This window comes from Hypomesus nipponensis, chromosome 9 (assembly GCF_054491055.1).
Source record: "Hypomesus nipponensis isolate SF chromosome 9, ASM5449105v1, whole genome shotgun sequence".
NCBI classification, from domain to species: Eukaryota; Metazoa; Chordata; class Actinopteri; order Osmeriformes; family Osmeridae; genus Hypomesus; species Hypomesus nipponensis.
In genome coordinates this window covers 499,459-513,028 of record NC_140369.1, presented here as the reverse complement: position 1 = coordinate 513,028, position 13,570 = coordinate 499,459, and the positions used below count along the sequence as shown (strand labels likewise).

Here is a 13,570-nt window from a genome sequence, read left to right as displayed (position 1 = left end):
CCTCAGACCTCACTGAGACTGTCAGAGCACGATGAGACAATGAACAGAATAAGAAGCTGCACTACATGTAGAGAAGTGTGGCGGTCCTGAAATAACACAAAGTAACACAGTATTCTACTTAGAAACCCGACATGCTGAAGCGCTGGAGCACGATGTGTTTGGTTCCCGCTCAGGGTCTGTTCTGAGCTCCCAGGGGAGAGCTTCACACAAGGTGATAGTGTTTCCTTCTTTCCCAGAGAATGGAAGCTGATTTGACAACAGGATGTGTGTGTGTGTGTGCATTATTGTGTGTGTGTGTGAGTGCAGCCTACATATGCATGACCATGTCTTCAGGACAGAGTCGATGACTTCAGGACAGTGACCATGACTTCAGGACAGAGGCCATGACTTCAGGACAGTGACCATGACTTCAGGACAGTGACCATGACTTCAGGACAGTGACCATGAATTCAGGTTTGCACACCAGAGATGCTGTATTTGCTGTTGAAACTGTGTTTTGGTGTCATGCTGTTTGTGTGGCGTCCCTTTCCTTTGTCAAAGGAATTTTGTGGAATTTCAAAGTTGGTTTGTGGAAACAATGTGAATGGTTTGTCTGTGCATCGTTTCTTTTTGACCCTTCCCCATTCGAACATGATGTGACCCCCAGGTGCAGGGCAGGAAGCGTGCTGTCAGGCATGCCCAGTCAGTCCATCAATACATGACGAGGCAGCAGACGTCCGCTGGGTGGCAGTGAAGCAGGAAGTAAAGCAGCCCATGACTGATAGCAACGCCGTGTCACAGGAAGCCTTGCTCCTGCCATTCTGGGTAAAACATCAATGTTACTGAGTAGGTGTGAGGGGTGTGTCCTTACTCCTTACATGTTACTGAGTAGGTGTAAGGGGCGTGTCCTTACTCCTTACATGTTACTGAGTAGGTGTGAGGGGCATGTCGTTACTCCTTACATGTTACTGAGTAGGTGTGAGGGGTGTGTCCTTACTCCTTACATGTTACTGAGTAGGTGTGAGGGGCGTGTCCTTATCCTTCTTACATGTTACTGAGTAGGTGTGAGGGGCATGTCGTTACTCCTTACATGTTACTGAGTAGGTGTGAGGGGTGTGTCCTTACTCCTTACATGTTACTGAGTAGGTGTGAGGGGCGTGTCCTTATCCTTCTTACATGTTACTGAGTAGGTGTGAGGGGCGTGTCCTTACTCCTTACATGTTACTGAGTAGGTGTGAGGGGCGTGTCCTTACTCCTTACATGTTACTGAGTAGGTGTGAGGGGTGTGTCGTTACTCCTTACATGTTACTGAGTAGGTGTGAGGGGCGTGTCCTTACTCCTTACATGTTACTGAGTAGGTGTAAGGGGCGTGTCCTTACTCCTTACATGTTACTGAGTAGGTGTGAGGGGCGTGTCGTTACTCCTTACATGTTACTGAGTAGGTGTGAGGGGCGTGTCCTTACTCCTTACATGTTACTGAGTAGGTGTAAGGGGCGTGTCCTTACTCCTTACATGTTACTGAGTAGGTGTGAGGGGCGTGTCCTTATCCTTCTTACATGTGCTTTCGTATCAGTCCAGTTTCCAAAATGAGCACTGCTCATTCCACCAGGTGAAACATATACTGTGATATTGATTTGAGTTTGTACATACAGGTTTCTTAGCTGGTTTGCCTCTTGAATGCACCCTTTTAGTTTTTAATAACCCCCTCCTTTATACATGCGCACGCACACACGCGCGCAGACACACGCGCACACACATGTGCGCACACACACGCGCACACACACGTGCACACACAAAGCTTTGTCTGCTTGCCAATGACACAGAGCATGTTATAGAAGAGGCAGTGTGGCACTGTGGGTGTTACCATGGCAACAGAGGGTCAGGAATGGAAGGGTGTGGGTGTGTGTGTGTGGGTGTGTGTGTGGGTGGGTGTGTGTGTGGGTGTGTGTGTGTGGGTGTGGGGGTGTGTGTGTGTGTGGGTGTGTGTGTGTGTGTGTGTGTGTGTGTGTGTGTGTGTGTGTGTGTGTGTGTGTGTGTGTGTGGGTGTGTGTGTGTGTGCATGTCTGGACTTGAATAAAGGTGCACTTTGTTGAGGAATCTCAATCCTTTACTGTTGCGATGATACCATTTTTTTCAGTGTATCCTGTAGAGTGAAATGAGGGTTTTGTATGAAAGCTGCTGATCAGACAGGAGAGTGTGCCACCCAGTCCCTTCTACTGTAGTCACTGTCGTTCTCCTGCTACCTGGCCACTCAGCATAGCCTTCAGACAAACGATGCTCTCTGCTAGCATGCTGGTCCTACTGGGTCTCTGCCTGGCCATGGAGCTTCCGGCAGCCAGCTGTGAGTATTCCCCGACTGGTTCACATGTTGATAGAATAATGATTTGCTTGGCTTCTAACTTACGTAATGGTATCATTGTATTAGGAGTAGTACATTTTTGTATTTACAACTAGGTCATTGACATTGTATATTTGCATACAATAGTTAATATTTTGCTGACATTGGCAGGTAGGCTTTTGAAAGCTCCAATGCTGACATCTCAAATCAATTTCTATTGCTTAAGCATTATGCCAAAAAATATATGTTACCAATACAAACAATAGATAAAGGCACACATTGTCATCACCATCATTACAGCCTGACAACTGACAATGAATATTTTAATTGTGACTTTGCGAAATAAACACGACTGAGCTTTTAATTCTTCTTGTCTTTTAACGTCTTTCTTGTATGTTGTCTCTAGCCTGGGGGAAAGTAGTTTGTGGTTGTGTAACGCAGCGAGGGCAAACCCTCTCCAGTGTTCTGGAATGTGACAGAGACAGAAGGTCAGGTCATGTAGGATTTTCTTCATTACAGCCAACCCATGGAGATGACACAAAACCATTAATTGTGACTGGGGTCAATGGCCGTGAAAAAGCACGAATACGTCATCCTATCATGTGGTCCTACAGCATTTTACAACAAAGTCGACATGTTTCTGGGTTTTCTTGTTCAGCGTTCAGTTTTTTGTGATTAATAAGTTTCAAACTGCAACTGATGTGAAAGCTTAATGACCTAGGCTGCGACTGACTTCTCTCAAGCCTGATTCTATCTCCATAAAAAATATGCAAAAACATACATTTGATGTGGACGTTTCATTGGAATTCATTTGTTGAGTCTTTAAAGCACATGTTGCTCAAAGGAAACACTATCCAACCTCTCAAACCTTACTCCACACTTTCTCACCCGTGACATCGGCGGTCAGTAATGACACTGTTTTTCTTTCCATGCAGGCCAGAACCTGGTGCAGGGAGGCCAGAACCTGGTGCAGGGAGGCCAGAACCTGGGGCAGGGAGGCCAGAACCTGGTGCAGGGAGGCCAGAACCTGGGGCAGGGAGGCCAGAACCTGGGGCAGGGAGGCCAGGACCTGGGGCAGGGAGGCCAGGACCTGGGGCAGGGGCGGGTGGTTGGAGGATCCCTCCCCGCCCCACACTCCCTGAGGTACATGGTGTCGCTCCAGAGCTCCCAAGGCCAACACTTCTGCGGAGGCTCCCTGGTCCACAAGTACTGGGTGCTGACGGCCGCTCACTGCAACATTGGGTATGTCTGCTACTCAATAGGTACAGGTGTGCAAGACAGGGTGGTGAGGGTTTTGGTCTCTGCTCTAAATTTGATTGGATATTTGGACACAGTCAGGGAAAACCACTCTCCTTGTCGCCTTGTTGAGAATTGGTGTTGCATTGGTAGAACCCAGTTGTTTTCAAACCAGTCATCGAGTGGAAAATGTATGTCAAAACAGGTGTACTTTCGGGGAATTTCTTCAGTGATGAACTGAACGTGTGAAGTGAAAGGAGAGTGATGAACGACTCCTAGAAGCTATGTTGACCTGATACTTGATAATCATGAATGTAAACACACACTTCCCACTGCAGAGGAGGGATGTTGTATCTTCATGTTGCTGGGTCATGTTGTGTTAGACAGCAAGCAGTGGGGGGCCAGCAAGGAGCAGGTGGGCTGGCAGGTGACCTTGCTGTGTCATTGTGGAGTGTGTTACAGGTGACTGCAGGAAGCAGGACTCAGATACTGTCATTCTGTCCCAGCTCTCACACAAGGCCCCTTTGTGCCCCCTCAGATACACACAAACACACGCACACACACTTGTGCTATTCATCCACCAGTTTGCACTGATTGTGATTCCCAACACAATTCAAGGTCATATTCTGTTGTGGGGGGGGGGACGTAGGGTTCAAATAAATTGAACATACCTTGGGTATGTGTGTCCTTATGGCAACAGATGGTTGCTATTTGGACAAACATTTGTAGTGTTTCCCGGCGTGTGGTCAGGCCAGAGCACATGATGGTGGTGGCTGCGGAGCACACTCTGGGCAGCTTCCAGGGGGTGGAGCAGTACTCCAAACCCCAGACGCTCATCCCTCACCCCCTCTACAACAGGAGCACCAACAACGCAGACATCATGCTCATCAAGGTACAACACTGCAGAAAACTGCTGCCTCTCTACCACACCCTCTCTTTCTCTATGCTTACAATGAGTAACTTCTGCACGGTGCAAATCAATGAAGTATTACACTATTAACACATGAGTACTATGTGTCAAGCTCTTAAGCCCAAATGAATTCCTCCTGTAAATTTTTATTTTGTATGTATTTGTTTATTTGTCAGGGACAATGCAGTGCACATTATTACATACATAAATAACGTTGTAGATGTGTTGCATAAAAGGTTTTTAGCCAATAGGCTAAACTAGTCGCTTCAAAATGAAGCGACTAGTGGAGTGAAGTGGTGACATCAGCTCTGTGCTTCCTTCCAGCTGCGAGTGCCGATGGTGCTGAACAGCTTGGTGTCCCTGGCCCCCCTTCCCCGCCAGGACTGGGCCGTGGCAGCAGGGAGGGTGTGTCGGGTGTCTGGGTGGGGCTCCACCAGCCCGGAGGGCACCCATACACCCCCCACCCTCCGAACTGTTAAGCTGCCCATCGTCTCCATGGCTACATGTAACGGCAGCGAGTCTTTTAACGGGAGGATCACGGCTAACATGATCTGTGCTGGGTCCAAATCTGGAGGCCGCGATGCCTGCAAGGTACTGTCCAGGGCCTACTGTCCAGGGCCTACTGTCCAGGGCCTACTGTCCAGGGCCTACTGTCCAGGGCCTACTGTCCAGGGCCTTCTGCCCGGTCCACTGACCTTCAGCAGGACTCAGAAATGGATACTAACTGTGTGTCAAACATGCTTCTGTAACGAGCATGCTTACATCTCTTTGCCTGTCTGTCTGCCTGTCTGGATGCTTACATTTCTTTGCCTGTCTGTCTGCCTGCTGGCTGCCTGTCTGTCTGTCTGTCTGTCTGTCTGTCTGTCTGCCTGTATTCCTGTCAGCCTGTCTGTCTGCCTGTCTGCATGCTTACATCTCTTTCTGAGAGCTTTCTAAACACTGTCTCCAAAACCACATTTCTTTGCCTGTCTGTCTGCCTGCTGGCTGCCTGTCTGTCTGTCTGTCTGTCTGTCTGTCTGCCTGTATTCCTGTCAGCCTGTCTGTCTGCCTGTCTGCATGCTTACATCTCTTTCTGAGAGCTTTCTAAACACTGTCTCCAAAACCACTTACCTCACCTGGCTGTTACTCTTCCTAGCACTCCTAACACTAGTGAACTTTCCATGAGACAGACCTCAGTACTGAGGGATGGGCGGGGCCTTGTTGTTCCAGGGAGACTCGGGGGGACCGCTGGTGTGCGAGGGGCGTGTCTACGGCGTTGTCTCCTGGGGCAACGGCTGTGGGGATGCCAGGTTTCCAGGAGTCTACACAGCGGTGTCGAAGTTCCGCCGCTGGATCGACAGAACCATCTACACCCAGTACACACGCTGCATGAAGTATTAATGCACTCCACACACACACATACACACACACACACACACACACGCACGCAGCACCTCCCTTAACTGTTTCCAAAACCACCCCAGTAGTTCAACTTTGCTCAACTTTCCATGGGACAATCCCTGTGAAGAGGAGTGGGTATGACACACTCCTGAGAAGCATGTCAGATGGCAAAAGCACACACATCCTTCACTCAAGTAGTACAGATACTCATGTTTAAAAAGACTGGTAACTGGACCTCACATCATAATATAATACATGAATACAACAAAACACTATGGACACAGGAATCCATTTTACCTGGTTACTGGTCTCCTTTTTTTTTTTATATATAAAATTTCAACCAATCCTTTTTTTCAAAAACCATTTTCGCAAATATTTTTTCAACCTTTTGAAACTCTCATTGAAAAGAGAGAAGACAGGAGAGAAGAAGAGAGAAGCCTAAAACAGAGCATATTACGTAAACCCAACTACAGTGAGAAAAACTACCTATTTGTGTTGAAAATATTTCAAAATGTTCCCAAAGCTAAATCAAATATTTTGTATTAGTTAGATGTTCTTTCTCTTTTAAACAACAAATCAAAATAGTTGTGGATTTTTATCGGTTTGATTTGAAATATTATGCCATTATTTTATTTTAATAAATTGCCAAATTTTAAATCTTTGTGAATTTTCTGCTTGGTTCTAAACTGAAAAGATTTATTAGAATCCTTGAGGGTTCACTCACTACCACAGACTACATGCTACCAAATGCTGTCGTAATGGTGTTACACAGTAGTGCTACATTGATATAGAAAGGGTTGTATGTGTGGGAGAGAGAGGGAGAAAGAGAGAAAAGGAAAGGGAGATAGAGAGGGAGGGAGGGAGACAGGGAGAGAGAGGGAAAGAGGGAAAGAGAGAGAGGGAGAAAGAGTTGGAGAGTGAAAGAGAGAGAGAGAGAGAGAGAGAGAGAGAGAGGGAGAGACTTGACTTTTAAAGATACCTTTATTGGGCAGTTAGAACTGCTAGCCAACCAAGCCGTTTCACCACACCAAACAACAAACAAGACAAAACCACTTCACTTACAACTTTTACACAATGTTACTTCTTCATCAAACCAAACAAAAACACAAAAAAACTAAATCAATAACAAGAGACACAACTCCCCTATTCACAACTTTAGCTCTAGACCCCCCTCCCCAACCAGAGGTAGAGAGAGAGAGAGTGAGAGAGAAAGAGAGAGAGAGAGAGAGAGAAAGAGAGAGAGAGAGAGAGAGAGAGAGAGAGGGAGGGAGGGAGGCCTGTCCCTCTATACCTGAAGCTCCGTGGGGACAGGGTGTGTCCCAGCTGTACCTCAGGTGAGAACAGGGGCGTGTCCACAGTGGCTCCTGTACAGGTGTCTCGTTTCATCATCTTTGACATGGCTCTGTAAGAAGATCTCTGGAGACAGAGACTGTGAGAAACTATATTTAGGGATGAACACCCGATCTCTTATATGTCATGTAAAGCCCATCACGCTACACCTGCTCCTCCACAAAGGAGCCCAGAGGGGCCGTAAGAAGGAGACACTCTGGAGACACTCTGAGACCAGGGGTCTGACTGGAGTGTGATCACCTGGACACAGCCTGTCCCTGGTGGGGGGAGGGGGGGCTGCAGTGGGCCTGACTAGGCTACTGTTCTGTCATGAGGTGAAACTACATCAACACAAAATGCCCAACATTGTATGTTCAGCTTCTCCCAAGAACTACTATAAGATCATCAGTGAGAGACACCAGCCTCTGTCACTGGAGACAGCATGTGCATGGGACTGGGTCACTGAACACAGCCCTAACCCTGTGCATGGGACTGGGTCACTGAACACTGCCCTAACCCTAACACTGTGCATGCGACTGGGTCACTGAACACTGCCCTGACCCTGTGCATGGGACTGGGTCACTGAACACTGCCCTAACCCTAACCTGCATGGAGCTGGGGGACTGAACACTGCCCTAACCCTAACCTGCATGGAGCTGGGGCACTGAACACTGCCCTAACCCTAACCTGCATGGAGCTGGGGGACTGAACACTGCAAGTTTCAAGAGTCATCCTATTCTGTACTTTTACTCATTTACTCAGCCTGTGTTTATAACCTTAAAAACTTCACTGAGTGAATCAGATGAGGTTGAGAAGAGTGACGACATAGGCTCACTGCTCCATCTCTCCTTCCTAACACTCTATTCTATTTGATCCCAGACCCTTCCCATACTCATACATCTATATTGTCTCAATCTTCAAGTGAAGACATTTAAAAAATTAAGCTGTGGACAGCAGGTGCACGTTTAAATTGACTTGGGAATTGGAAGGTCTTCGCTGGTGTCTCAAATGAGTCATGTCATAACCTGAGAAAATACTGCCATCATCTGGCTAGGCGTCATGCGTATTCTCATCGGTCCATGGAATAGCGGTGTATGGCTTCTCGGTGGAGAACATCGGGACTATACCATGTTGCCTACATCCCAAAACATTATTTCCACCAACACATATATTTAGTTAGAGATCAAATCTGAGTTTGAGTTCCCCAATTTCAGTTTGGCCATTCCCAGTCTTTATTGGTAATCACGGAATATTCCTGCAAAAATACGAAACAAATTCCATTTGTCGACACGTTAATGGCTAGAAAAATACCAGATACCGGCGAGTGGAACATCCAGCCTGCGCGAGGACAACTGGATGTTTCTCTGGGCTGCACCAGAAAAGCCCCGGCTCGCACGCGTGACGCGCTCTCTCCCCAGGTCTCCCTGGGATCCGTGTTTTGCATCGCTCCCCAATTTGCATTTCTCACTCAGATTTTCCGAGCGACGGTCCAGCCGCTCGAAACCAACGGGCGTATCACGGCTGTTCTACATGCGACTTCATTTCCAAAGATATAAGCACGGAAACCTTTGGAAATCTTGAATAATGTTGCCGAATCTTGGCGAAGGGGGAAATTGAATAAATTATTTTTAATCGCGTTTTGTAGCGCATCAACGGAGACACGTGCCTTCGAGGTAAACAGAAAGGGCTCGCTCGATAGTGTCAGCACGTTTAATTTTTTTCTCTGGTTTATTTACCACAAAAGGGCTTGACTTCAACCATCTATTTGCCTTTGTGCGCCTTGGTAGTAAAGACGCCGTTGGAAATGTCGGAAGTGCTGCCTTTCAACGAAGAAAAAATGAGTCATTATGGAAATGAGGGCGACGAGGGACACCTTTCCTTCACCTGTCGCCTTCAAGACACCAACAACTTCTTCAGTGGCTCACAGAATGGCAAACGCCCGCCGAAACTCGGACAAATAGGCAGGAGCAAACGGGGTAACTATAACTATCATGTTTTCATGATGGTATTTTCAATCTCTGTATGGACCATATGGATGTAGGACCACTCAGATGAAACCCTACACCTTCACCTTACACAGCCAACCACTAGCTAGGCGAAATGACTCAAAAATCTGTTTTTCTGATAATTTATGTAAACCATGGCTTACACGAATTCTATTCGCATTGCAACATAAGTTGAATGCGCAGTGCGTGCGTGCAATTGCCCCCAAATGCGAATGATGGCCAAGTCGTGCTGACGACCCCCCTATAACAAATGCATGGTTGCTGCGAATTAGTTATTGTCAATCTATGAACATGAAAAATGCAACCTATTATTGAGCGCCAAACAATAGTGTGTGTGTGCGTCTCTGTGTCCTGCATGACTAATGACACATCTCAAATAATTTACTCAAGTGTATTACAGATAACTGTTCAAGTTAGTAGTCCTTGTACAGAATACCCCCCCCCCCCACACACACACACACAGAACTCCACACACATACACACACCCCACACACACATACAGCCGCCCCTCACACACACAGGGTTATCATGGCATCCATTCTAGACAGTGTGAAAACTAACTTGCTGACTCGGCTCAGCTCCTCATGACCTTTAACCTTTTCTCCTGCCACTCACAGTTGTGATCGAGGACGAGAACGTTGACGACACACAGAAAAATGGAACAGAGAAGACCCCTCCAGAGGCTTAAACCATGACCCCCCCTCCCCCATCCACACACACTTTCTTAAACCATTACCCCCCCCCCCCTCTCCATCACACACACGCGCACACACTCCCTGAAAAGGCATAATTTTTTATTCGATATTAACAGTTTTAATCCAAAGACACTGTATATAAGCACTTTCATGCGACAGCAAGCACTTCCAGACCTCCCGGTTGTGACAGTAGCCTGGTGGAGCAGGTGGGAGGAGGTGGCGGAGGGATACCCAGGTGGGTGGAGGGATACCCAGGTGGGAGGAGGTGGCGGAGGGATACCCAGGTGGGAGGTGGCGGAGGGATACCCAGGTGGGAGGAGGTGGCGGAGGGATACCTAGGTGGGAGGAGGTGGTGGAGGGATACCCAGGTGGGAGGAGGTGGCGGAGGGATACCCAGGTGGGAGGAGGTGGTGGAGGGATACCCAGGTGGGAGGAGGTGGTGGAGGGATACCCAGGTGGGAGGAGGTGGCGGAGGGATACCCAGGTGGGAGGAGGTGGCGGAGGGATACCCAGGTGGGAGGAGGTGGCGGAGGGATACCCAGGTGGGAGGTGGCGGAGGGATACCCAGGTGGGAGGAGGTGGTGGAGGGATACCCAGGTGGGAGGAGGTGGCGGAGGGATACCCAGGTGGGAGGAGGCGCCTCATCCATGGTGTTTCCAAACACCTCCAGAACACCTGAAGAACACCTGAAGAACACATAGGAAAGGGTTCCTGCAGCGTGGGGAAACTCAGCTACACAGTCAGGGAGAGGATAGATAGGATATGAAACTTTCGATACTAAAGCACACACTCTTTATCAATCAAACCATGTTACCATGTTTTTCTGCCCCTTGAGTTTGACGAGTGCAATTAAATACGACATAACCAAGTTTGTAAATATTGAAACAGTAGCCCACATTTCCTTGCACAAGTGGAAAACAGAAAAATGGTTAGTCACAAGCCGTCTGTATAGAAGACAATATTTATTGATCCTTGGGATGCATCTTTTTGCAGTGCTCAAGGTCTGAGAGCGTGTGTTTGTATGTAGAGAATGAAAGTGGATTTTCCTTTTTTTACTTATGAATTTTGATGTTATCTGAGTGTTTTGTAACCATCCTGTAGAGTGGTTTATATTCTGTATGTCAAGATGGTTTATATACTGTACATCAGGATGGTTTATATACTGTACGTCAGGATGGTTTATATACTGTACGTCAGGATGGTTTATATACTGTACGTCAGGATGGTTTATATACTGTATGTCAGGATGGTAAGCTTGCAAGGCCCAGGCCTGGACTGAAACTGTATACACTCTGTTCATAAAACTATTTATATTGCATTGCATATTATCGTGTGTGCCAAATATCATGGGGAGATATACCTGTAACTGTTCTTTTGTGCTTTCTATACATTTACTGTACACTTTATTTGTTTGGGGGCGTTGCCATTTTTCAGGGCTCTTTCTTAACACACTAAAGTACCAGCTCATGCATGGTAAACTACTGGGATCAGGCATGCACAGCAAAGCGTTGTGAGAACCTTGTGTTTGAAACACCTCGTATACAGCTTTGAATGACAAACCTCGAGATCAGTCTTAATACTGAGTACTGTACCTATTCACTTATTTGTACAGTAGCCTAATACCTTGAAATAAAGATTCTGAAGACGTTATTTGACAGTTTACAGTGTTCATTGTGGGCCGCACTGCAGGCTGATGTCTCCCAAATGCTGAGGAAAAAAAACATGAAATGGAAAGACAGAGAAGAATGGAAGGAAATCAGACTCCATGTGACTGATAAAAACCCTGTCCTTGTTCCCCAGACTGTCAGCTTGTGTGTGACAGCAAGAGGGGGCGAGTCAGCAAGTTTCTCTGTGAGAAACATGAATTCCTGTTTCTACAAAGAAGAAACAAAAAACGATATGGCTGGAGGAATAAGGTTGTTATGACAGGATATCGAGTGGACAAAATGTACAAATTGGTGTTGGCGCTCGCCATAGAGTCCTCCATAGTTTATGTGGGGGCATGTATGTAGACCTGCATCTCTGACATCTCACTCTTCAGGCCCACAAAGCGCTTCCATTTCCCTGTTCCAAAGGGAAAGGAGTCAAGGAGTTTCCAGCTCCTGCTGTGAACTGCAATCTCAGCCCCTCTCTCCTCCTCTCGTGCTGCACCCTGACCTGCAGCACTGCACCCTGACCTGCATCACTGCACCCTGACCTGCAGCACTGCACCCTGACCTGCATCACTGCACCCTGACCTGCATCACTGCACCCTGACCTGCAGCAGTGCACCCTGACCTGCATCACTGCACCCTGACCTGCATCACTGCACCCTGACCTGCAGCAGTGCACCCTGACCTGCATCACTGCACCCTGACCTGCAGCAGTGCACCCTGACCTGCATCACTGCACCCTGACCTGCATCACTGCACCCTGACCTGCATCACTGCACCCTGACCTGCAGCAGTGCACCCTGACCTGCAGCACTGCACCCTGACCTGCATCACTGCACCCTGACCTGCAGCACTGCACCCTGACCTGCAGCACTGCACCCTGACCTGCATCACTGCACCCTGACCTGCAGCACTGCACCCTGACCTGCAGCGCTGCACCCTGACCTGCATCACTTCACCCTGACCTGCAGCCCAGGGAAGCATGATGAGACCTTATGTTCTGCTCGGCTTTGGAAACTGAATGATTCATGTGACAAGGCTCTGTCAGCATAAGCTGCACCCACCAAGATACCAGGAACACTGCCTCTCACAGTAGTCCTCTTCCTGCTGTAGATACCAGGAACACTGCCTCTCACAGTAGTCCTCTTCCTGCTGTAGATACCAGGAACACTGCCTCTCACAGTAGTCCTCTTCCTGCTGTAGATACCAGGAACACTGCCTCTCACAGTAGTCCTCTTCCTGCTGTAGATACCAGGAACACTGCCTCTCACAGTAGTCCTCTTCCTGCTGTAGATACCAGGAACACTGCCTCTCACAGTAGTCCTCTTCCTGCTGTAGATACCAGGAACACTGCCTCTCACAGTAGTCCTCTTCCTGCTGTAGATACCAGGAACACTGCCTCTCACAGTAGTCCTCTTCCTGCTGTAGATACCAGGAACACTGCCTCTCACAGTAGTCCTCTTCCTGCTGTAGATACCAGGAACACTGCCTCTCACAGTAGTCCTCTTCCTGCTGTAGATACCAGGAACACTGCCTCTCACAGTAGTCCTCTTCCTGCTGTAGATACCAGGAACACTGCCTCTCACAGTAGTCCTCTTCCTGCTGTAGATACCAGGAACACTGCCTCTCACAGTAGTCCTCTTCCTGCTGTAGATACCAGGAACACTGCCTCTCACAGTAGTCCTCTTCCTGCTGTAGATACCAGGAACACTGCCTCTCACAGTAGTCCTCTTCCTGCTGTAGATACCAGGAACACTGCCTCTCACAGTAGTCCTCTTCCTGCTGTAGATACCAGGAACACTGCCTCTCACAGTAGTCCTCTTCCTGCTGTAGATACCAGGAACACTGCCTCTCACAGTAGTCCTCTTCCTGCTGTAGATACCAGGAACACTGCCTCTCACAGTAGTCCTCTTCCTGCTGTAGATACCAGGAACACTGCCTCTCACAGTAGTCCTCTTCCTGCTGTAGATACCAGGAACACTGCCTCTCACAGTAGTCCTCTTCCTGCTGTAGATACCAGGAACACACTCACAGTAGTCCTCTTC

At 48.1% G+C, this 13,570-nt stretch overlaps 2 protein-coding genes across 2 annotated transcripts; both read left to right on the top strand.

Annotated features, from left to right (window-relative positions):
- The first annotated feature begins 2,203 nt into the window (after positions 1 to 2,203).
- LOC146272216 (trypsin-like) lies at positions 2,204 to 6,483 on the top strand. Its single transcript, XM_084705523.1, has 5 exons — positions 2,204 to 2,320; positions 3,253 to 3,559; positions 4,304 to 4,445; positions 4,788 to 5,054; positions 5,673 to 6,483. Exons 1-5 carry the CDS (start codon positions 2,254 to 2,256, stop codon positions 5,841 to 5,843), a joined length of 954 nt encoding a protein of 317 aa, XP_084561649.1. The 5' UTR covers positions 2,204 to 2,253; the 3' UTR covers positions 5,844 to 6,483.
- A 2,167-nt stretch (positions 6,484 to 8,650) lies between these two features.
- LOC146272215 (calcium/calmodulin-dependent protein kinase II inhibitor 2-like) lies at positions 8,651 to 9,912 on the top strand. The gene is made up of 2 exons (XM_084705790.1): positions 8,651 to 9,148; positions 9,796 to 9,912. The coding sequence occupies exons 1-2, from the start codon at positions 8,977 to 8,979 to the stop codon at positions 9,864 to 9,866; spliced, it is 243 nt and encodes an 80-aa protein (XP_084561916.1). The 5' UTR covers positions 8,651 to 8,976; the 3' UTR covers positions 9,867 to 9,912.
- Positions 9,913 to 13,570: the final 3,658 nt, after the last annotated feature.